A 22,875-nucleotide genomic window follows, 5' to 3' on the forward strand; every position below is an offset into this window, starting at 1 on the left:
GGGGAGGCTCCTTGACTGGGGTGAAAATGTGGGAAACCCTGAGAAATTTTGATACCGTAGGGTGAACAAACAATGTAACCCTGAACCCATGGGTCATCTGCAGAGATGGCCACCACATGTACCCTACCCAAGCCCAGATGGAAAATCTTTTCCACTTTGCAGCATAAGTGAGTCTGGTAGAGGGCTTCCTGCTCTGTAGGAAGATCTCCTGGACCTCAGATGAACTCTCTCTCTAGGGGGGTTAATCCAACCAGCATCCATGAAGTCAGCTGCAGTGAGGCCAGGTTCAGGTGCAGTATCCGGCCCTGATTTTGAGAGAGTATGCTGGAGAGGAGAGGTAGGGTTATGGGTGGGTCCACAAAAGCTCACCAGATCTGAGAACCAAAACTGTCTGGGTCTTGCTGGGGCTATCAAGATGACACAGCCCAAGTCCCCTGCCTGAGTTTCCTGAGGACTCTGGGGATTATGTGAACATGTACTAAAGTACAGAGGAGCCATGTAGTCCATAGGAGGAGAAATGCATCCATCTGAAAACCTGGGCCTACTCCCCACCCTCCCAGGAGCAGAATGCCAAACACTTGCTGTTCTTGTACATCACAAATAGACCCATTGACAGCTATCCCCACTTCAGAAAGATGCTGTGTAGAACAGAATTGCTGAGGAACCATTAGTAACTCTTTTGGAAGTCCTGTTGAGACAATCTGCCAAAGTGTTTCACAGGCCAGGAAGGTGGATAGACTCATGTGATTTGGCAGACTAAGCACCATTCCAACAGATGCAGCACTTCCTGGCAGAGTGGAGAGGACTTTGCCCCTCTCTGCACGTTGGTGTAGTAATTCACAGTGATGTCGTCATCAGTGATGTGGACAGGGGGACACTAGAGAAGAGGAAAGAAAGCCTTGCAGGCGAATCACATTGCCCTGAACTCCAGTACGTTCATATGCAGCAAGCTCTCAAACAGTGACTTTTCCTTGGGCTTTTAAATGGCTGAGATGAGCTCCCAGCTACAAAATGGAAGCATCTGTTATTATCTTGGTGGCAACTGCAGTAGAGTTCCACTCTCTCTCTCACTTGGAATGGATCTGTACACCAGTTTAAAAAAAGATGGGGACTTCTACAGGGACAGTGATAAGCTGGTCCATGCTGCATTTTCTGGGTGGATATACTGATTTCAACCAGCTTTCTAGCAGCTAGAGGTGACGTCTGGCATGCTGTGCAACATAAGTACACACTTCCATATGTCCCATGAGTTTAAGACACGACTTCGCTGGTGTTCTGGGATGCTTGCAGAGTTGGTTGATAGAATCGACCATGGTTGGAAGGCACTGTTCATTTGATAAGCTCTTGAAGACTTGCAGTCCACTGGAGCCCATATAAATTGTTCTCCAAACTAAAAAAAAAGACACTTGTAAGAATGGTCCCTGAAAGGAGATGGGGAATGGGATAGGCAGAAACTGAATGGAATACCCTTGACTTACTACCTTGAGGACCCACTGGTCTGAGGTTATTCTCATCCAGTTCCTCAGGAAGAGGGTTCTCAAAGGGGTAGATGGGGAAAGGACAAACCATAAAATGTTCTGCCAGGCTCTCACTCATATCAAAACCAGTTCTTTAAGGAGGTGCAGCACAAGAGATGGAGGAGGACTGAGCAAGGTCTGTGGAACCTCTGTCTCTTGCATGGAGGCTCAGAAAACCAGTTATGTGTAAGACTGTGACTTGGATTTGCACTTGTAGTAGGGCTGCTTTCTCTGTGAAGTAAAAACACGATGTGGGAACACAAAGGCCCAACGGTTGAAGAGTCGTCTTATTACCCTTAAGACTGATGTTTTGACTGTAGTGTTGGGGCGGGGGGGGGGGAAGAGAGTGTGAAGGGAGAGAGAAGGTCACCTCAAAATAGGAGGTTCTCAATAGTGGTTTTGACCTCCCATTGGATTTCAGGCATCTGGATCCAGGAAGCAGGTCTCATGGTAATGCCAGATGCCATGGTCCCTGCCACCATATCCAAGCAGGTCATGGTGGCCAGCTGTACCTCTACCATCAAGGTCCTCATTCCTCCTAGTGTTCTCCTGTGGCAAGTTGTTCAAAAGGTTTGAGACTCACTCTCAAAGGGGGAGGAGGGGAGAGGGGAATAAAAAAATTTAAAAAAAATCAAGCTTTGAAAGCAAAACTTGATAATTAGTCACTCAACTGGAGGCTTACAAGAATAGATATTGTGGACAAACAGGTACAATTTTTGGGACGGTCCTTCTCTTGTGGCGTATTCATCGGTGCTCCTTGCTGTTTAGATTTCTCCTGGACCACCAGTAGCCAGGTGTCAGGTTTTGGAAGAAACCCTCAAATCACCTCACAGGGGGCTAGCATTTCCTATCTGCTTTGAGGTGGGTAGCATGGAGGTGGGAGTATGTCAGATCTCTTTCACCAGCAAAAGATCACCCTCGTTTATGGGCATTGCTATCCAGCCCACTCTGCAATGTGGAGAACATCCAACAATTTACCTTTTTTCCTCCTGAATTATCTCAGATAGGATGTCCAAAAGGACTGCTGAGAACTTTGAGGAGATCCTGGAAAATTAAACTCATCTTGAGACTGAAGATATGTTAACAGCTTCACCCAGAGACAAGGAAGCTTATTGAGGAGGTTGGTGGTTCCTGGTCAGGAGAAAGTTGGTCTCTCCAACTGAAGTACTCATCCGCTGTTAGAGGAGGCTGACATTGTTTCCACAGAGAAAGGGGTGCTGGTTGAGAAACAAAAGAAGTGGATCTCTTCCAGGGTAGAGTTCATGCTCAAGGGGTGTTAAACTGTAGAGGATATTGTGACAGATGCTCTTTGGAATCTAGTGGTCTCCTATGTTCACCTTTATAGTACTCTCTGGGCTGTCCACTAAATTCGCATTGGCTCACCCAGGGTGGAAATCAGGATCTGGAGGTAGAGGAGCCCTCAGTGAATTCAAGTGAGGACAAGTAGACATAGGTCTCCTCCATAAGAGAGGCAATCCTGCCCAGACTATCAGGTCTGCATGGTACCAAAAGGAATAAAGCCAAAGTAGATGGCTGATACAAGACGTCTCTCAAAGTGGTCCAAGAAAGGAGACTCTGGTACCAGATCGATGAAAAGTTACACTAGTACCAGGATGGTACCAGATACCAAGTAGGCAGCAGTGCCAAGGAAGTGCTCAGTGACATGGTAGGTGGTAGTCATCAAGGGTCTTGGTGCTAGAGCACACAGTGCAGACACCATGCCAGAAGCACTACAGTCCTTTTGGAATGAAGGAGTTGTTGATGCCAAGGCACCAGCAAAAGGCTTGAGGCTGCACTTCCTAGCAGAGGGAATCTGAGAAGATCTGAGGCCTTGTCTACACTACAGGACTATTTCGAATCTACTTAATTCGAATTTGTGGATTCGACCTTATGAAGTCGAATTTGTGTATCCATACTAAATACACTAATTCGAACTTCTGAGTCCACATTAACGGGGCCGGCGTCGACTTTCGAAGCGCTGCACTGTGGGAAGCTATCCCACAGTTCCCGCAGTCCCCGCTGCCCATTGGAATGCTGGGTAGAGCCCCCAATGCCTGCTGGGGGAAAAAATGTGTCGAGGGTGGTTTTGGGTAACTGTCGTCATTGAACCGTCAATCACGCCCTCACTCCCTCCCTCCCTGAAAGCGCCTGCGGGCAATCTGTTCGTGCACTTTTCTGGTCAGTGACAGCGTGGACGCCACAGCACTGCAAGCATGGAGCCCGCTGCGATCCTCGCTGTTTTCTCCTCCTCGCACTTTATCGTCCACCTCTTCCACATTCAGCTGCTGAGAAATTGGGCTACTTTTCAATGGTTCTGCAAGCACTGGGGGACCATAGGGGACGTTTTACCAACATGAACGTCGTATGGCCGGGCAAGGTTCCTGATGCGTGTGTTCTCAGGAACTGTGGGCTGCTCAGACGCCTGCTGGAAGGTAGTTTCTTCCCGTACCACGAAATAACTGTTGTGGATGTGCATTTGCCTATAGTGATCCTCGGTGACCCAGCCTGCCCGCTAATGCACTTGCTCATGAAGCCCTATACAGGCGCCTGGGACAGCGACAAGGAACTCTTTAAATACCAGCGAGCAGCGTGACCTGTGACTGTTCAGTTTCTTTACAGAGAAGCTGAACCTGCCCCTGTTTCTTTACCCAGTTACTGTTGACTCTCCTCTTCGGTTAAATACCCCATTCTCCCCGTTTCCTCCACTTCCAAGACACGTGTAAAAATAAAATACATGTCACACTGTTACTGAGGAGAGGTTTCTTTATTCATGACTTTTCGTTAAAGGGTCGAAACTGGAACGCAGACTGCGGTGGGTAGGGTGTGCGCTGATGTAAAGACCGCCTCTAAACTCAAGGAATGACAGGCTCCTGCTCATACAGCGGTCCGCATTGCCGGACTGCTTGTTTCAACGGAGCCTGCCATCCCTCCTTTTTGGGATTCTGTGTGCGGGGGGCTATGTGGCCTTGTGGCGGAGGAGGACGGATACAGATTCCTCTGCTGCGTGACTCAGCGGTCCACGACAAGGACCGCTGTATAAGATCTGTACCTGCCCTCCCCCGCTAAAAAGTCACATCCCCACCGCCCACACAGAACCTGGAAACCACCTCCCATACCGACCACGGTGCCTGCTGACTGCACTGTGTGTGTTACCCGCTGCTGATCCGGCCCCCGTGTCTGTACCCTGCGAAAGGTGCCTGTCCTATGCAATTAGCAACGCACTTCCCCACGCACCCCATTCAAACACAGTCTTCAGTGAAGAAACATGACGGAAACAGTACTTAACAGCAAAGTATTTTTATTACTTAAGTACACAGTTATGGGATGGGACTGGGATTGGGACTTGTTTGAGTCCGGAAGGGAAGGACTTATGCAAATGTAGGGTAGGAGAGCTTTTGGTTACTTGAGCACTCTGCTGGGGTGCAGTGACAGTATTCACGGCCCAGGGCGGGCATCCTCCTGGTTATTTGAGGTGAGGGGGGAATGTGACTTTGTGGCGGGGGAGGGCAGTTGCAGAGATACTGCCGGGGGCTCTGTCCTGCAGCGGTCCTGCAGAACATACACAAGTCGCCGGAGCGTGTCCGTTTGCTCCCTCAGTAGTACAAGCATTGCTTGAGTCGCCTGCTTGTGTTCCTCACGCCACCTCTCCTCCCATTCGCTGTGTGAGCGCTGGTACAGAGAGACTTTCTCCCTCCACTGCCTCTGCTGGTCCGCCTCGGCTAGGTAGCAGCCCACACATTCATCGAAAATCGTGTCCCTTGTCTTTTTCTTTCGCCGCCTAATCTTCGCCAGCCTCTGCGAGGTGGATGCTGTGGCAGGTCTGGAGACAGTGGAAGCTGTGAGATGGGAAACAGTTAGTTAATTCCTTGCAATGATACTTTTTTGCAAACAATTAACTGAGTCTAGGCTGTCTCTGTGAATTTTTTGTTGAGACCCCTGTGCCTGCTGTTGCACAAATCATTTGCGCGGTGGATTCTGGGTACATGTCGCCAGTCATTCCTTCCTCCGGGAAAGCAATGGCAGACAATCATTTCGAGCACGTTTTCCATGAAATGCCCTGGCACACGCCATAGCGTGGCAACAATGGACCCTATTTTGCCTTTTGTATATGTCACCGTATGTGTACTGGATGCCGCTGACAGAGGCGGACCAGCAGCGCTACACAGCAGCATGCTTATGCTTTTGCATGACAGCAGCGATGGTTACCAGGCATACTGCACCATCTACCATACCATGAACTGGTAAGAAGACGGTAATAAGATGGTCATGGTTACCTGTCCTTTTGCACTGCGCCATTTGGTGCTGTCATAAGTGCCCCTGGTCGATCAGCCAGGGGCGCAAAAGCAAAATTTGGGAATGACTCCCCGAGTCAATCCCTCCTTTTTGGGTATCTAAAAATAGAATCAGTCCTGCCTAGATTATGGGCAAGTGTACTAGAGAACCACTGTATCATACAACCAGAGACCACAGCTGCTCTCTGTCCAATCCTGCATAAATTTTGAGCTGAACGCTATTCACAGGGTGTGCTCCTGAAACAACCCCAGCTGTTCATTCCGTTCTTCCCCCAGCCTTCCTGGGTTCCAATACCATTGTCCCCCCACTTGTGTGATGAAGTAATATAGAATGCATGAATAAGACACAGGTAGTCGTTTGTGAGAAATGAGTGGAAGGAAGCCTCCAGCTGCAATGATAGTCCAGAGATTACATTAAGGGGTGTGGAGGAGGGAGCCACTCATCCCTCTGCTAGTCCAGGGGCAATTGAATCTTTTCTTTACAATGAAGGGTGGGGGCTGATGGAGCTCAGCCCCCTGTTGCAATGATGAGGACGGTTACCAGCCATACTGCACCATCTACCATGAAAAATTAGCAACAGGCGGCCTTGACCGACCTGTTCCAAGCAAGTTGGTACGGTCGTTATGGTTACCAGTCCTTTTGCACTGCCCCATGTGCCAATAGGCTGATGATGAGGATGGATTTCCATCTTATTGTACCATCAGCCATCCATAGCGTGGGGGGAGCAAGGATGTTGGTGTTGAGTGCTGCACCATCGCGTCTATCTGCAGCATTCAGTACAGATACGGTGACATGTAAAAGAGTCAACAGAGGATTGTTTTCCCTTTAACTTCTGGGGGTCGGGGGGCTGCGTAAATTGCCGAGCTATGCCCCGACCCACCGCGGACACTGTGTTTGACCCTAGAAGCATTTGGAGATCAGCCAAGAATGCAAATGCTTTTCGGAGACAGCAGGAACTGTGGGATACCTTGCGTCCTCGTTCCCCCCTCCCTCCATGAGCGTCCATTTGATTCTTTGGCTTTCCGTTACGCTCGTCACGCAGCTGCGTGCTGAGTCTGTGCTATGCCGTCTGTCCGTTTATTTATTAAAAATACTTTGGACCAGGCGTAACGTAACATTTCTTCCCCTACTTAGATGCAGGAGTCTCCGAGCGAGATCACCGTGAGGACGGGCACTGAAGGAGATAGAGAGCGCATGCTGCGTGAAATCTAGCACGAACCACGGACCTATGCAGCCGTGCTCTGGGAGGCAGTGCTCCCTGAATACCGCGTGAAAGCCTCGCGCGGAAAAGTGTGCTACCACGGAGCACCCAATAAGGCAGCTCTCCCCAGGAACCTCCTGCTGATGCTTATCGATTAACGGCAGGAGAGCTTCGTGGCATTCTCCCAGGAGGATTTCTGTTCTATCACCATATATACAGAGACCTCCTTTTCACACACTTCAGATTCCTGTTATATTAAGAATAAAAGTTAACATGGTTAAAGCACTTACCGACAGATCCTACCCCTGATTCAGGATCCGGGTTCCTGGCCGGGAGGGTTGGTAGGGGATCTCCGTGACGGTGATGAATAGATCCTGGCTGTCGGGGAAACCAGCGTTGTAAGCGCTATCGCCTGCCTCGTCCTCCACAAACCCTTCCTCATCTTCCCCGTCCGTGAACATCGTCGAGGAACTGTCCGTCGACACTGTCCCATCATCAGAGTCCATGGTCACTGGTGGGGCAGTGGTGGCAGGCTCCGTAGCGTCCGTTGGCCGCTTTGATTTTTTGGTAGGCTTGTCTGGGGTCCTTGATTTTCACGCGGCGCTGCGTTGCATCCCGGCTGTATCCTCTGTCTGGATCATGGCTTTGGAGACCTTCTCGTAGGTCTTTGCATTCCGTTCGTTGGAGCGCAGCTCCGAAAGCACAGACTCCTCGCCCCACACACCGATCAGATCGAAGAGTTCCCGGTCAGTCTATGCCGGGTCCCTCTTTCTATTCAGAGATTACATGAACTCCTCTGCTGGAGAGCTCTGCATTGCTGCCGGTGCTGCGGAACTCGCCCCGATGTGCAACCAGAACGTCAGATTCAAACCGCCCAGACAGGAAAATGAATTCAAATTTTCGCGGGTCATTTCCTCTGTGGCTGGGCAGAGAATCCAAGCTCGGGCTGCTGTCCAGAGCGTCAACAGAGTGGTGCACTGTGGGATAGCTCCCGGAGCTACTAAGTTCGATTTCCATCCACACCTAGCCTAATTCGAACTAGCCATGTCGAATTTAGCGTTACTCCACCTGCCGGGGTGGAGTACCAAATTCGAACTAAAGAGCCCTCTAGTTCGAATTAAATGGCTTCCTGGTGTGGACGGTTGAGCGGTTAGTTCGAATTAACGCTGCTAAATTCGAATTAAAGTCCTAGTGTAGACCAGGCCTGAGTCTCATACTCAAGGAAGGAAGGTAAATTTGCATCTGATGCCTTGACTGCAGTGGTGCTTCCTTCTCCCTCTCATTGGTGCCTGAATGCCATCTGTGGGAGGAGAATGCATGAGAGGTAGAGGTGGTACCACAGCTAGCCAGTGCTGAGAACAGGAGCAGTTGAGCTTTCCCAGGCTTCTTGGGGGGAAAGACTGCAGTTGCATGGATAACTCCATCAAGAATGGCGCAGCCTTGCCTCTGTTCTTCAGAATCTTTTTAGCATATCAAGCAATGCTCTGTTGTGTTCCTCTCCCGGGCAGGTGAGATATCTGAAGTGCACATCATTAGTGGGCAAAGTGGAGTTGCATGAGGGGCGGGTATTAAAGATGGGAGACTTTGAAGTCACCACGATGAACAAAAATAAAGTAATACAAAAACAAAGTTTAAGAAAGCTAAACGAGTTCACAAAGTGAGATAGGAGAAACTGTTGCCTGAAGACACAGACAATACTAGCGTTCCTTCTTACCAACCAGGGCACAATGGAACTGAGCGGCGATTATGACTGCCCTACCATTTACGTCCTCTGCTACAGTAGCCAGTAGGGCACAAGGAGCCACAGCCAACACTTTTTTTTTTTTTTAAATCAGATTTCATGCACATGGGGTGTACATGCCCCAGAAGTAGAATCTGCGTGGATAATTACTAACATATTTTACCACAAAATTAAATCTTGCTACCTCAATGCACTCTGGCTCATCACTAACACTAGCAGACCAGGTGCCAGATCATGCGAAAGCCTAGGCATCAGCTGAGAACTTTCAAACTCACAGCTGGAAGCCAGCCAATTCACTTGTATTTATACTAATACAGAAGTGATAGTTAAATGCATAAGAATGTATTTGGTGTTTAAACTTCATGAAAACTAATTGGATATTACATGCATTGTTTTCACTTATCTGTATCCTGTTATAATGTAATAGCAAACATTTATATTGCATATATCCCTGTAACTAAATAACCCATCAAACAAGAAAGAAGCCTTGTGTAATCCAAATGAAAAACTAACAGGAAAGTACTAATTCTTGTACACTGAAGTCAACCCATCATTCTCTCTGCAGATTACTACATCTCTGCTATCATTTGGAATTACAGACTGTGACTCACCTGTACATACATTTTTTACCTACTTTAGCCTCTCTAACGCTCATGCCTTTTTCTTAGCTAATAAACCTTTAGTTAGCATACTATAGAATTGGCTGCCAGCATTGCTTTTGGTGTGAGACCTGGGATGTAAATCTACCGGGTGATTGGTCTCTTGAAAGTAACCTGGAATATATTTGTGATTTTTAGTGTAAGTGATCATTTATCACATAGCGCAGCTTGCCTTGGTGGCAAGATAGACTGGAACATCTAACGGGATTGGCTGCGATTCCCTTATAAAACTACTGAAGTACTTTGGGAGTTCACATTTGGGACTTGATTGGTGACATACAATTACAGAACATACTCCTAGTTTGGGGTGTCTGCCTTGCTTTTTACTGCCTGCCCTGAGGCAGGCACTCAGTCATGAGCCATTCCAGACAGCATGACAGTCAGGACCAAAACAAACTCCCTTTTATTTCCAATATACAACCTCCCACTTGGCACACATTCGAATCCACAAAAACAAGCAGCTTCAACTCTGATCTCAGACAGACATTTCCTCTGGGTCAGTGTAGCAGTACAATCAATACTGTGTTTTCTTTACGTGGCAAGACTGAGGTCAGAATTAATATAGTCCATCTGACAACAACTGTCAAAAAGTGGGTGTATGCATTATAGCCAATGAGGCTTGTAAGGGCAGGGATCAGTCAGACCATAAGCTGTTTCAGTATCGTCATCCATTTAATGAAGCAAACTAGTGCTGAAAGAATCTACTCTTTTTTTTGGCAAAACACACTGCAAATAAGTTTCAGGACAGTAAGGCAAGCTTATTTGGATAGCACAACAGCTAGCTTTCCTACTATTTAGTTAATCAGAGATTTCAAGAAAGTTACCCCCTCCCCTTCAGTGGTTCATAAACTTTTTTCCTAATGAAAAGGTGATATTTTCAGTCTTTGTATCATTAATATTGTCATGAGGGAGTTCCCTCCTTGATCTGTCTTTATTTAAGAACACTTTAGCCATTTACTTTTCTTTATAACTAGATGTAGTGACTAGACTGGACTGGAACACAGGTTTATATTTCCATTGAACTTTTTCTTTGAGATGCATTCTTTAATAGCCATTTCCTTTGTGACTCACTTTCCTTCCAGAGGCTGTGGATGAGCACTGCAAGAAACCAGCTATCCTGACTCAATGCACCACTCCTTTTCCTCATCATTAAGCTCAGAGCTTCAAGTAATATTCTGTACATAAGAGTGCACAGTGTGAAACTGACAAATTCCACACATGAAGTTCTTACCAAAGTAGGTACTGTTTTTATTTACTAATTTATATTCTCGTTCCTGTTCATTGTAACTCGATCGATTATTTCACTGAAGGAATAAAACACTTACTGCAGCAGATACTATTTGGGCAGAAATTCCTTTCAGAAGAGAAAGACGGACAACCGATCCATGAAGAGAGAAAGAATCAGGAAGTTTTTTCTTTCTAAAAAGAGTAAAAATGTTGTTAGTCCAGAATAAATCCCAGCATTTAAGTTTATACAAAAAAGTTACTAATGGTTACAATAACCTAATTTACCACACACTATCCAAACCATGCAGTGAGAGAGACTGGAACTTATTTTCACAAATGATATGGAGTGAGGTTTGGAGCCCTACCTTGCTTGTCGAATCTTCCACAAGCACTTGTATATCAAGTGAGATTCCACAAGCACTTGAATGGATTTCTCACTTGACATACAACTTTCTGATGCACACAAGCACAAAACCAAAGGGAAAGAGATCATTAATACAAAACCTGCCTTGTTAAAAAGTTAGTGTGTCTGCTTTGTTTTTGTTAACCCTTTAATTTGACCAAACATTAACAGCCCTCCAAAAAGATCAATATCAAGCTTTTAAGAATGCTCTCAATTTCAAATGATTTCCCTCCCAAACACTGAAGCATCAGAACTATTAATAAAAAGTTGCAAATGATTATTTTCACACTTCATATTTGAAAGTGGCTGAAATGTTCTTGCTCATTATTTAAAAAAAAAATTTAAAAAAAACAAACCATCACCTCTCGGGCAGAGATTAGATGTGGGAAGTTGTGCCTGAAAAGTGAAAGTTTGAGAAATTACAAGGAGTTGAACATGGCCCATTAGAACAGGGACAGCCAGGCAATCTTAACTATCAGTGTTATGCATTAACACAGATTTTAAAACTTAATTGAACTCTTAGGTTGAACAGTTTCATTTGATTTGAAGGTTAAGTGTTTTTAAACCAGTCAAGAACAGTAAAACTGGAAACTTATTTTTCCCGATAAACAAGTTCAAGTGTATTTTATTAAAGTGTTACTGTATTTACAAGTCTCAGGGGGTAGCCATGTTAGTCTGTATCCACAAAAACAACAAGGAGTCCGGTGGTACCTTAAAGACTAATGGATTTATTTGGGCATAAGCTTTCAAGAAGGGAGTACCTCACAAGTGGAGAACCTGTGTTGACAGGGCCAATTCAATCAGGGTGGATGTAGTCCACTCCTAATAATTGATGAGGAGGTGTCAATTCCAGGAGAGGCAAAGCTGTTTTTGTAATGAGCCAGCGACTCCCAATCCTTATTCAAGCCCAAATTAATGGTGTTACATTTGCAAATGAATTTTAGTTCTGCTGTTTCTCTTTGAAGTCTGTTTCCGAAGTTTTTTTGTTCAAGAATAATTACTTTTAAATCTGTTATAGAATGTCCAGGGAGGTTGATATGTTCACCTACTGGTTTTCGTATGTTACCATTCCTGATGTCCAATTTGTGTCCATTTATTCTTTTATGTAGGGACTGTCCAGTTTGGCCAATGTACATGGCAGAGGGGCATTGCTGGCACATGATGGCATATATAACATTAGTAGATGTGCAGATGAATGAGCCCTTGATGATGTGGCTGATGGTGCCGCTAGAGTAGATATGAGGACAGAGTAGACAACGAGGTTTGCTACAGGGATTGGTTCCTGGATTGGTGTTTCTGTGGTGTGGTGCGTAGTTGCTGGTGAGTATTTGCTTCAGGTTGGGAGATTGTAAGTGAGGACTAGCCTGCCTCCCAAGGTCTGAGAGAGTGAGGGATCGTTTTCTAGGATAGGTTGTAGATCGTTGATAATGCACTGGAGAGGTTTTAGCTGGGGGCTGTATGTAATTCATGTACTGTATTTACAGTATAATGTACTAATAAAGGCCCATTGACACAGGGCGTCATTGTGATGCTATAGATTAATTGTAAATTCTTACATATACACAGATTTTCAAAAATGGCCTCTGTGAGAACTCCTGGGTGTTCAGCATTTCTGTGAGTGAGGCCACACATTTAGGACCTCACATGTGGACTTTGTTAGGCTCCTATTTTTGAAAATCTTAAGTTTTTTTAGTATGGCCTATGCTATTGTCAAAATCCACATACCCTGCAGTTAGTTTGGCCTAAAGCTTGCAGCAAGGCCTTCTGGTTTCTGCAGTACAGCAAAACTGGAAATAATACGTCAGCACTTCAGGTAAACTGAATTTGATAAAAACTTGTTTTTACCTATAAAAATAATCAGTATGTCATTGTGTCTTATTTGACTTCACATTCAAATCATTTTATTTTGCCCCAAGCTATCATTTTTTCATCAAATCTTATATTAATAACCACTGCACTGTGCAAATTTTCAGGGGGCAGCTGGAACTTTTGGCCCCAGAGAAGGAACCAGGAGTGGTTTGGGATTGTGGGGCTAGAACATCTGGTACAAATAATCAGCCGTTAAATTGGTTAAATAATCAATAATCAATGTTGCCCTCTAAACTGTGATTAAGTTAACACTCTACTGAAGAGAGGGAACAGTTCACATACTCTCAAAAAAAACATTGTTTCAGGATGTCTACATACAAATTCATCAATTACACTGTTCACATTTGGAAGGGTTTTCTTTACAACCACAATAGGTAATTTTTTAAACTTAAAATAAGCCATGAAAGTCTAGATTCTGGTACATGGTTCTGCAAGTTTTCAGTCCACTGCAGCATATAAAGAACCATGGTGCAAAAAGTCTATCTTTCTGTCTAGTGGATCCCTTAAGAAGTAGCCGCCTGTGGCAGAATTACTTTTCTTTGTCCACATCATCCACTTTTAACACCTGCACTGGGGTTTGATCCTATCAGAGTTTAGACAGAAGTATGCTGAGGGATTTTCCTCTTAATGGTGGGTTCTTTTCCACTAAGAAAACAGGAAGATTAGGTTTTTATTGAGAAAACTGGGTCTTTTTGAAGAAAAATATTTCATCACAGAAGTTTGGGTGGTTCTTTGCTTGGGATTGTTCTAAATGTCTTTTGAATAGTAGACCACATTTCTAATTTACAATTCAATATCTGCTAGCTTGCCCCACTGGATCTCATACTAAGCCCATGGACTGAATAGACTTGAGTGTCAGTCAGAAAATGTAGTTGTGTGGTGCTCAGTGAAATATGATAAGTCAGTTCCAATATTCATGATACACATCTAAATCTGAAAGATGGTGTCAGAAAGAACTGCCCAACTTATCAGATACCTTTTCAAGTGCGTCCTGTCCCCACTGTCTGAGCTTGCCAAGGAAGATGTGTCATACGAGTGAGTGTCAATATTATCAATGTTTAAAAGAGAGGGATCCTCAAGAACAAAAGACTCCTCTTCATCATCAGTCTGAAAGAAAAGCAACAATTCGGTAAACATAACAGACAAGACAGATTGGAGACGACTCATCTCCAGGAATTCTCAGGCTGCTGGTGCCAAGGTCATGCTCACTTGCACCAAACATTCAGACCTTAGAACATATAGAGAGTCAAGGATGCCAGTTACAAGGGGTAACCAGTTTTTCTTGGAGTACCTGTATTACTAGTAGAGATCCCCACAGCTGGAGTCTGACAGGGACTGATCCTCAGAAGATGTGGGGGCCAGAGTCTAGAATGTGCAGTCAATGTTCAAAGTGGAAATAAGAAGCCAATTCTTATAGGTAAATAACTAAAGACGAACAGATTATTAAGGGGGGGTGGTAAATTCTCGACCACTTGTAGTCCTGAATATCAAGAATGGGCACTTTTCTAAAGAGAGATGCACTAGTTCAACCAAAAGCTATAGGGTTTCATGCATGGATCACTGGGTGAAATTCTCTGGCTTGTGTCATGTAGCAGATTAGATTAGATCATCATAATGCTCCCTTCTGGCCTTAAAACCTATTAATCTAAGTACATAAAAACAAAACACTAAACCAAACTGAGCCACTGATCTTGAGGATAAATCTAGGAAGCTGTATGTCAAAGTAAGGCCAGAGGCACTACAGAGATCCACTGTAAAAACAAAATTACCTAAAACTAAGTCACAGAGTATGCCTTGGCTCTAGACCTTCAGGAAACATAATGTGGCTCCATTTTTTAAATATTTGAAGGTGGGGGGGGAAGGGTGGAAATAATTTTTAAAAACAAAGAGTCTTGTTCTTGTAAGGGAAAGGCAGAAAGATTGTTGTCACAACCAGAGTTATGTGCGCGGTAATCTACATACTGAAAAACATACAAAAAAAATTTAGATATAAATGAACCTGCCCTACTCATCAATTAATTGCTGCAACACGCACTGATGTATAATACATGCCATACGAACACACACTTTGCATATACACAGAGGGCACACAAACAATATTTTGGTGCCTAGATATAACAACACTACAAGAGTAGTCTTTGATGTGTATCAAATGACAACACAATATTGTATCGAACTGTATTTATCCATGTATAACATTTACCTACATATCTAGTGTTCTGTGGCTATGTATTTATTCACAAGTATGCCCAATTGTGTATCTACCTACCTGTAAATATTTTCTAAAAATACAAGTATTTTAAAAAATTGATCTTAGAAATATAAGATGGCATCATCCAAGTAGAAAACACAAAATCTAAATATATCACACTGTTCAGAATAATTAATACACAGTGTGTGTATTTTGCCAACTGCAGAAAGACAAAATATTCCATTTCATCATCATTTAGAGATAATTTATTAATATGAACAATTCTGTTTCCATATTTTGGAACACTACCATATATGACAGGATTTCTTAACTTTTAAAAAGCTACTCACCTCATTTAATATGCTTTCCAGTGTTGGAGGGGTATCAACCTGGGGAATATCAAACTCTTTGTCATCTATCTAAATAAAAAAAAAAACAGATTGGAGTTAAGCCTCATTATTCCACCTTCCAAACACATTTTTTCACCAACTCAGAATGTACTTCATTTAGCAACTTTCTGAAGGTAGACTGGAGTAGAACCTCAGAGTTACAAACACCACAGTTACAAACTGACCAGTCAGTCACACACTTCAGTTGGAACCAGAAGCACACAATCAAGCAGTGGCAGAGACAAAAAACAAAAAACCAAAATAGTACAGTACTGTGGTTAACCATAAACGACTAAAAAATAAATAAAGGGAAGGCAGCATTTTTCTTCTGCGTAGTAAAGTTTCAAAGCTATATTAAGTCAATGTTCAGTTGTAAACTTTTGAAAGAACCACCAAAACGTTTTGTTCAGTATTATGAACACCTCAGGAATGGAGGTTGTTCATAACGTTGAGGTTCTGCTGTACCTTCACAGTCAGGTGCCTTCAATGCACTCAAAATTGCTTTGCAGTGGTTTGAAGGACAAGAAAGCAATCCAGTGTGCCATACCTACTGTAATTAAGATGTTCAATTATTAGCTTTTTTATTTCATTAACTCCTCGAAAACTAGTTTGTAAACTAGGGATTCTACTGTATCTAGAGGATCCAACTTAGATCATGCCCCTGTTGTGTTAGGTATTACTCACACACTAAAGCAGGTGTTCACAAACTGTGAGACGTGAGACATCTCTGGGGAATACATGGAAGAAATTGTGTAGTGGCAGATTTTATTTATTGTATTTTCATAATAGGTTACTCAGACAAAGCTTTAAAATTCTGTGACAATTTGTTATATTAAATACAGTACTTAATTTACTTCAAGATGTACCAGTGAGAACACAGAGATGCTGACATACAGAACCCTCACCTCCAATCATCATACAGCGTGGATTCAGTTGCCCAGCAACTGTCCAGTCTAACTGAGCTCAGAACTTATTCAGGGCAGTTTTTTTCAGTTGTATGTGTCAGGTTATAACTCCATCTGTATGTAACAGTGAAATATGGACAGATGGCTAAAGACAGGTAGTGTTAAGAAGAACAAAGTGTCAGTGATGAGAAGGGCAGGGGTACGCTGGCAGATCTGGAAGGGGATACTCAATAAGAAAAATTTGGGAACCTCTGCCCTATAGTTATACAAGTATATTTCTATTGGTATAGTTGTACTGACAACTCTTCATGTGAATGCTCACTCCAGAATTAATGTCCACATAGGGAGTTATACTGGCATATAGTTATGCCAGCGAATTTCACCATGTAGACAAGCCCTAAGAGAGAGAGAGTTCCTACTTCAACTTAAATCTAAGTAGACAAGACAGACCAGGTGGAAGACTTATCCTGATTTTACACACTGGGCACAGCTATTCTAGAAGGAATCTAAAGACCAGCAGCATCTGGGTCACATCCTAGGAGTGGGAATATGGCAGACACTCTTGAATCAACTTTTACCCTGAGCAATTTTTCATCAAGAAATTCCAGTTTCTTACAGTAACTTTGAGTACTATGGCCAAATATTTATTTTAAATCCTTAACTTTGTTCTGCTTCCTTGGGGGTGTTTAAAAAGAGCTTTTCAGCTAGTCATTTTTCCCTTTGCCTACCACCAGAACAGTGAATGTGAGTACACATACTTTATCAAATGCACAAAAAGTAATACACTGGAGAGAGATTTCTCTCAAAACTTTAATTACTGTAAGTGTTCCTTATAATTATGGTGTTTTAAGACAAATGTTATTTCCACGTTGACACTGTCCCCTTGGCCATATGTTAACAACTGTTAATGCAATTAAACAAAAGTAAACTGAACTTATCCTCTGTAGATAACTGGTTTGTACACTGAAATGGAATCATTTGTAACATTTCTTACATTTATTTTTTAATAACAGTTTGGCAATCCAGTACAAATGGCAGCTTTGGCACTCCCTATTGCCACCCACATATAAGCACTAACAATATATTTTAAAAGTTAAAATGAAAAAAATGATTAAAATGCATCATACTAAAGTCATAATTAAGGTTGCGTGTCTGTCACAGAGGTCATGGATTCCGTTACTTCTGTGACTTCATCAGTGGCCATGCACCTGGCTCAGGGCTGTTCGAGCCAGACAACCCCTGGGCAAGCAATAGTAGCAGTTTGGGTGTGGGAGGGAGCTCAGGGCTGGGGCAGGTGTGCAGGGTGGTGCTTACTTCAAGGGGGCTCCCCAGAAGCAGATGGCATGTCCCTGCAGCTCCTAGGCAGAGGGACCAGGGGGCTCTGTGCACTGCCCATGCCTGCAGGCACCACCCCCGCAGCTCCCATTGGCTGCGCTTCCCAGCCAATAGGAGCTGCAGAGCCGGCACTCATGGGAGGGGCACTGCACTGAGCTTCCCTGGCTTTCCCTCCCCTCTAGGAGCTGCAGGAACATGCTTTCTGCTTCCGGGAAGCCACCCCATCCTCCTCCAGCTCATTTTCAGATGAGAAAATTGAGGCACAGAAAGGCATAGTGACCTTCAAAAGTTCACAAAACTAGTTATTAGCACAGCTGGGAAGACAACTTGAACCCCTGACCTGTTCAGTGCCCTAGCCATTAGTCCACCAGATCAGTAACACAAGACATGTGAAGGCACAGTACTGGGAAGTGCTGAGTGTGCACAATAGTAGTGTTGGGCAGTAAAATCACTACTTCACCTTTAGCAGTTCCTTGAAACTTACGCTAAACTGAGACTCTGTTCCACTTTGTATCTAGCTGTGACACTCTGAGTTCCTTTCCCAGACTTGAAGCAGCACTGTGGGGATGGAAAGCTTGGGTCTTGCACCAACAGAAGATGTCCAGTCACCCACCACCTACCTCTCTCAAGTATCCTGGGCCCACTGTGGATAACAACACGCCATTGGCATTACCAACCCCACAGCGCAGAGTAGTACCCTAGACGCACACACAAGTCAACAGAACAGCTGTGAAGAGTCGTGTGGCTTAGACCAGCCCCAAACCTTTTACAGGCGTGAACGTGACACGAAAAGCAGCAGATGTAAGTGGAAGTAAACATACAGCCCGAGCCTCTCCCTTCCACACGGGCCCCACCCAGTCAGGGCTCTCCCAGCGGCCCAAGCTTCGCCTCACGCAGAGCGTTATCCCGGGCGGGTGGGGGGGGGGGGGGCACAAACCCAGTCTCACCAGGTCACTTTTGGACTCCAGCTCCCGGTCCAGCTCCCCGCCGCTCAGCTGCGGCAGCGCGGCATCCTGGCCCAGCAGCGCCCCCAGCTCCTCGGCGGGCCCCGCGAGAGACGCGCCCTGCTCCGCGCCGAGGCTCCCGGGCTCCATCTCTAGCTCACCGGCACCTCCCCCTCGCCCAGCCAAGGACCGGCCGCTGCGCCCGGGCTCGTTCCCTCGGGCTCGCCCCGGCCGGCCGCAGGAGCCCGCTGCCGAGGAGAGCGCGCGGGGACGTTGGCTAACGCCCGCCCGCCCGCAGATGACACAGCGGCGAGCAGAGCCCGCGGGAGCCGGGCCCGGCAGCAGCACAAGAGGACTGTGGGGGAAGCGGCCCCGGGCCGCTGTGACAGGGGAAGCCGCAGCCGGACTGTGGAATGGACACAGTGCGCATGGGCGTCCCCGCCTCCTCTGTGGGCAAAGAGCAGCTGCTACAGCCGCGCCCCGCCCCCGAGCCGCTCCCCTGACAGTCACGCCCCGCCCCCATCCACGGCCCCAGCGCTGCGGCGCGCTGGGCTCCTGCCGCCTGCGAGGTAACCGCGCTGCGGGACCCGAGTCGCGCGTCTCTCGGAGGGGTCGCACTGCACAGTGCACGGCGGGGTGGGGGAGCCCTGTGCGCAGAAAGCAGCGCGGGAAAAAGCACCACGCAGCACCGAGCACATGGGAGGAGCAGGATACTGCAGAGGCGTGGGGTAGTAAGATACGGTGAAGTGCTCAGTGTGGGGGCAGGACCATGCACAGTACCCAGCGTCTCAGGAATAAGGCGCTGCACAACTGTGCCTTGCTCTCCTGCAGGCCTAACAAGCACAGCTGGGTTGCACCAGCTAGGCCACTTGACAGACTGTCCCACCTGTCCTGATTGGCTGAGGAAGCCAGCAGGTCTGTTCTTAGACACAGCGGTAGCTTCCTGGCTGCCTAATAATACATACCTCCAAGGCCGGCTTTAGGCCGATTCAACCAATTCCCCTGAATCAGGCCCCGCCCCTAAGAGGGCCCCATACCCAAGCCCCAGAACCGGTGCACTGTACCGGGGTGGCCCGGCTTCCCCAGGGGGCAAATTAAAGGGCCTGGGGCTCCAGCCCCTGCTGGGAGCCCCAGGCCCTTTAAATTGCCACCAGAGCCCCACTGCTGGAGCCCTGGGGTAGGGCTGCGGAGCTCTGGGGGCTACTTAAAGGGCCGGGGTGGCAGAAGCAGGGGAGCTCAGGCCCTTTAAATAGCCCCCAGAGCCCTGGGGTAGCAGGGGGCTCTGGGGGGCTATTTAAAGGGCCGGGGCCCCAGCTGCCTCTGCCGCCCCAGCCCTTTAAATAGCCACCGGAGCCCCACCACTTCCCCAGGGCTACCTTGGCTATTTATAGGGCCGGGGTGGTGGAAGCAGGGGAGCCCCAGGCCCTTTAAATAGCCCCTGAGCCCCGGGTGGCTGCTGCTGCTACCCCGGTGGGGGAGGGAGGAGGATGGGGCATTCAGCATACAGGGTGGGCTGTACCCCCTGTACCCGCACCCCCTGCCTGCAGCCAGCCCTGCACCCCTGCCCTGTCTGCAGCCAGCCCTGCGCCCTCTGCCTGCAGGCAGCCCGTCTCCAGCCAGCCCCACACCTCGTACCCTGCCTCCAGCCCCGCCCCCCTGCCCTGCCCACAGCAGCCCATCTCCAGCCAGCCCGTGCCGCACCCCCTGCCCTTCCCGCACCAGCCCTGCACCCCTGCCTTGCCCGCACCAGCCCTCACCCCCTGTCCTGCCTGTACCAGCCCCTCACCCCCTGCCCTGTCTCCAGCCAACCCCTGCCACACACCCCTGCCTGAAGCCAGCCAGTCTCGCACTCCTCTGTCTCCAGCCCTGCCAACCCCTGCTGCATCCCCCTACAGCCCTGCCTGAAGCCAGCCAGCCCACCACACACACCCCTGTCTCCAGCCAGCCCTGCACCCCTTGCTCTGCCTGCAGCCAGACCCTACCTCCAGTCAGCCCCGCCCTGCCTCCAGCCAGCCCCATGTCCACTGGTGCCCTGCAGTTCCCAGGCAGTAACCCTGCACATCTGCTTCAATGAGGGGGGCAGGGAGCAGTTGGGACCCACACATGTGCACAACCTGGTGTGACCAGACAGCAAGTGTGAAAAATCGGGACAGAGGGTGGGGGATAATAGGATCCTATATAAAAAAAAGACCCAAAAATTGGGACATCTGGTCACCCTAGCACACCCCCAGGGAGTGGCAGGGACCCACACATGTGAAACGGAGCTCATTTCTAGTTCAGGCCATCTTTTTAAAAAAGAACTTTAGGTAGGGTTAACATACATCCGTATTTTCCTGGACATGTCAGGCTTTTTGGTTCCTAAAATACGGACATATGGTAACCCTATTGGTACAAAAAATACATACTGTGGCACATCCCTTAAATCAGAACTTTTTATAGGGAACCGGTTGCTAAGAAATGAAAGGCTTTTTTTTACATGTTTTTTTTTAGTCATCCCTGCCAGGGCCCCGCACTTCCTAAAGCTGGCCCTGCATACCTCCCTATGCTCCTCTGGCCTGCTGTAGCCTAGACCCTGCCCTGCTTCTGTCCCAGCCTCAGAACCAGATAACCCTGTTCTGACCTTCCAATTCCTGACACTTTTGCCCTTGGATCTTGTATTTGGACCCCTACTTTCATTCTGACCCTTGGCTTCAATTCCTGATTCAGATGCTGCCTTGGCTCTGGCATACAGACTCTAACTCGGGTTCTGACCCTTGCTCCACCTCAGTACTAGGTTTACATTGGCTTCATGGAGCCGGGCCCATGCTCAGGAGGAGCCCCAGCTTGCTCCATTTGCACTGTGCCTCGAGACCCCGCTGGCTCCGTCCACCTACTAGGCCTGGCTGCTGCTTTGCCCACTAAGTCAGACCACCCAGTCTTTTGGCAGTTTGAGCAGACCAAACTAAAACAAAGGAAAACAAAATCTGACAGAGGGTCCAGACTGGCAGCTAGTATGGATCCATCCCAGGCCAATATTTCCCTGCTGGAGATAACAGGTTCCTTACAGACAGGGGTGAAAGTAACTTACAGGACTTACCGGTACTGCCGGAGTCCTGAGGGGGGCGTGGACTCATCCAGAAGAAGCGTAGCCTCTCAAGATTTAAAGGCCCTGGGGAACCAGCTGTGGCTGGGAGACCCAGAGCCTTTAAATCAACCAGGGGCTCCCAGCTGCAGAGGTGGCTGGGAGCCCCGCAGGGCTCAGGGGCAAATTAAAGGGCCCGGGGCTCTGGCCACCAGGGGGAACCCCGAGCTTTGCGGGGCTGGGGCAGGGATTTAAAGGGCCCAGAGCGCCTGCCGCTGAGGGAAGCCCGGAGCCCTTTAAATCCTGGCCCCAGCCTGGTTGCCAGAGCCGTGGCCGGGATTCAAAGAGCTCTGGGCTGCCCGCAGCGGCGGGGAGCTCTGAGCCCTTTAAATCCCAGCTGCAGCCGGGATTCAAAGGGCTCTGGGCTGCCCGCAGCCGCGGGGAGCTCTGAGCCCTTTAAATCCCGGCCTCAGCCTGGCCGCCGGAGCCGCAGCCAGGATTTAAAGGGCTCTGGGCTGCCCACAGTCGCGGGCAGCCCAGAGCCCTTTCAATCCCCGCCGTGGAAGTCGATGCAGTCCAGCACGGCATACTGGCTCTTGCTGGTACGCCGTACCGGAGCGCACCGGCTTACTTTCACCTCTGCTTACAGACACTGCTGATGTAGCTGGCTGCACTGCAGGCACAAAATATGCTGCAAAACAGGCCACGGTGTCTTTGGCTCATCTTTCCACAAGCCAAAGAGTCCCCTGCCTGACAGTTTAACGGCCAGCCAGACACATGTCGCTCTGGGAATGAGTAGTACCAACAACCCAGGACAGTGGTTGATCAGCTGCAGTGCGCTGTGAATGGAAGGTGCCCACAACCCAGGCCAGTGTTTGGTCAGACACGCAGTGCACTCAGAATGGGCAGTACCCATACCCTGGGCTAGTCAGACACATGGCACAGTGGGAATGGGCAGTGCCCACATCTTGGAGCAGGGATTGGTCAGACACACAAATTGTGTCATTCTGATCAGGACACCAAGAACTGTAAGCCACTGTGTTATCCCTCTGATTTAGCAAGTGTTAGCTTTACTGGAGATTAGACTGTGTCAGTTCTCTGCCACACAAGTCTGTCCACCTCACCAGAAAACCCTTTGAG

General features: G+C 47.4%; 1 protein-coding gene across 3 annotated transcripts in view; it reads right to left on the minus strand.

Annotated features, from left to right (window-relative positions):
• VPS8 (VPS8 subunit of CORVET complex) overlaps window positions 1-18,989 on the minus strand; it is a 254,665-nt gene extending 235,676 nt beyond the window's left edge. For 2 of the 3 annotated variants that reach the window (XM_045030078.1, XM_045030077.1), the window contains exons 1-4: window positions 18,678-18,987; window positions 15,452-15,520; window positions 13,887-14,017; window positions 10,737-10,830 (exon numbers count right to left, since the gene is read on the minus strand). In XM_045030078.1, the coding sequence (XP_044886013.1) occupies window positions 10,737-10,830; window positions 13,887-14,017; window positions 15,452-15,520; window positions 18,678-18,824 (441 nt within the window). In that variant the 5' untranslated portion in view covers window positions 18,825-18,987. Of the gene's footprint in view, window positions 1-10,736; window positions 10,831-13,886; window positions 14,018-15,451; window positions 15,521-18,677 lie in introns of all 3 variants that reach the window. The other variant, XM_045030079.1, reaches the window with a different exon arrangement.
• Window positions 18,990-22,875: the final 3,886 nt, after the last annotated feature.

The sequence above is a fragment of the Mauremys mutica genome, chromosome 9 (assembly GCF_020497125.1).
Source record: "Mauremys mutica isolate MM-2020 ecotype Southern chromosome 9, ASM2049712v1, whole genome shotgun sequence".
In the NCBI taxonomy this organism is placed as follows: Eukaryota; Metazoa; Chordata; order Testudines; family Geoemydidae; genus Mauremys; species Mauremys mutica.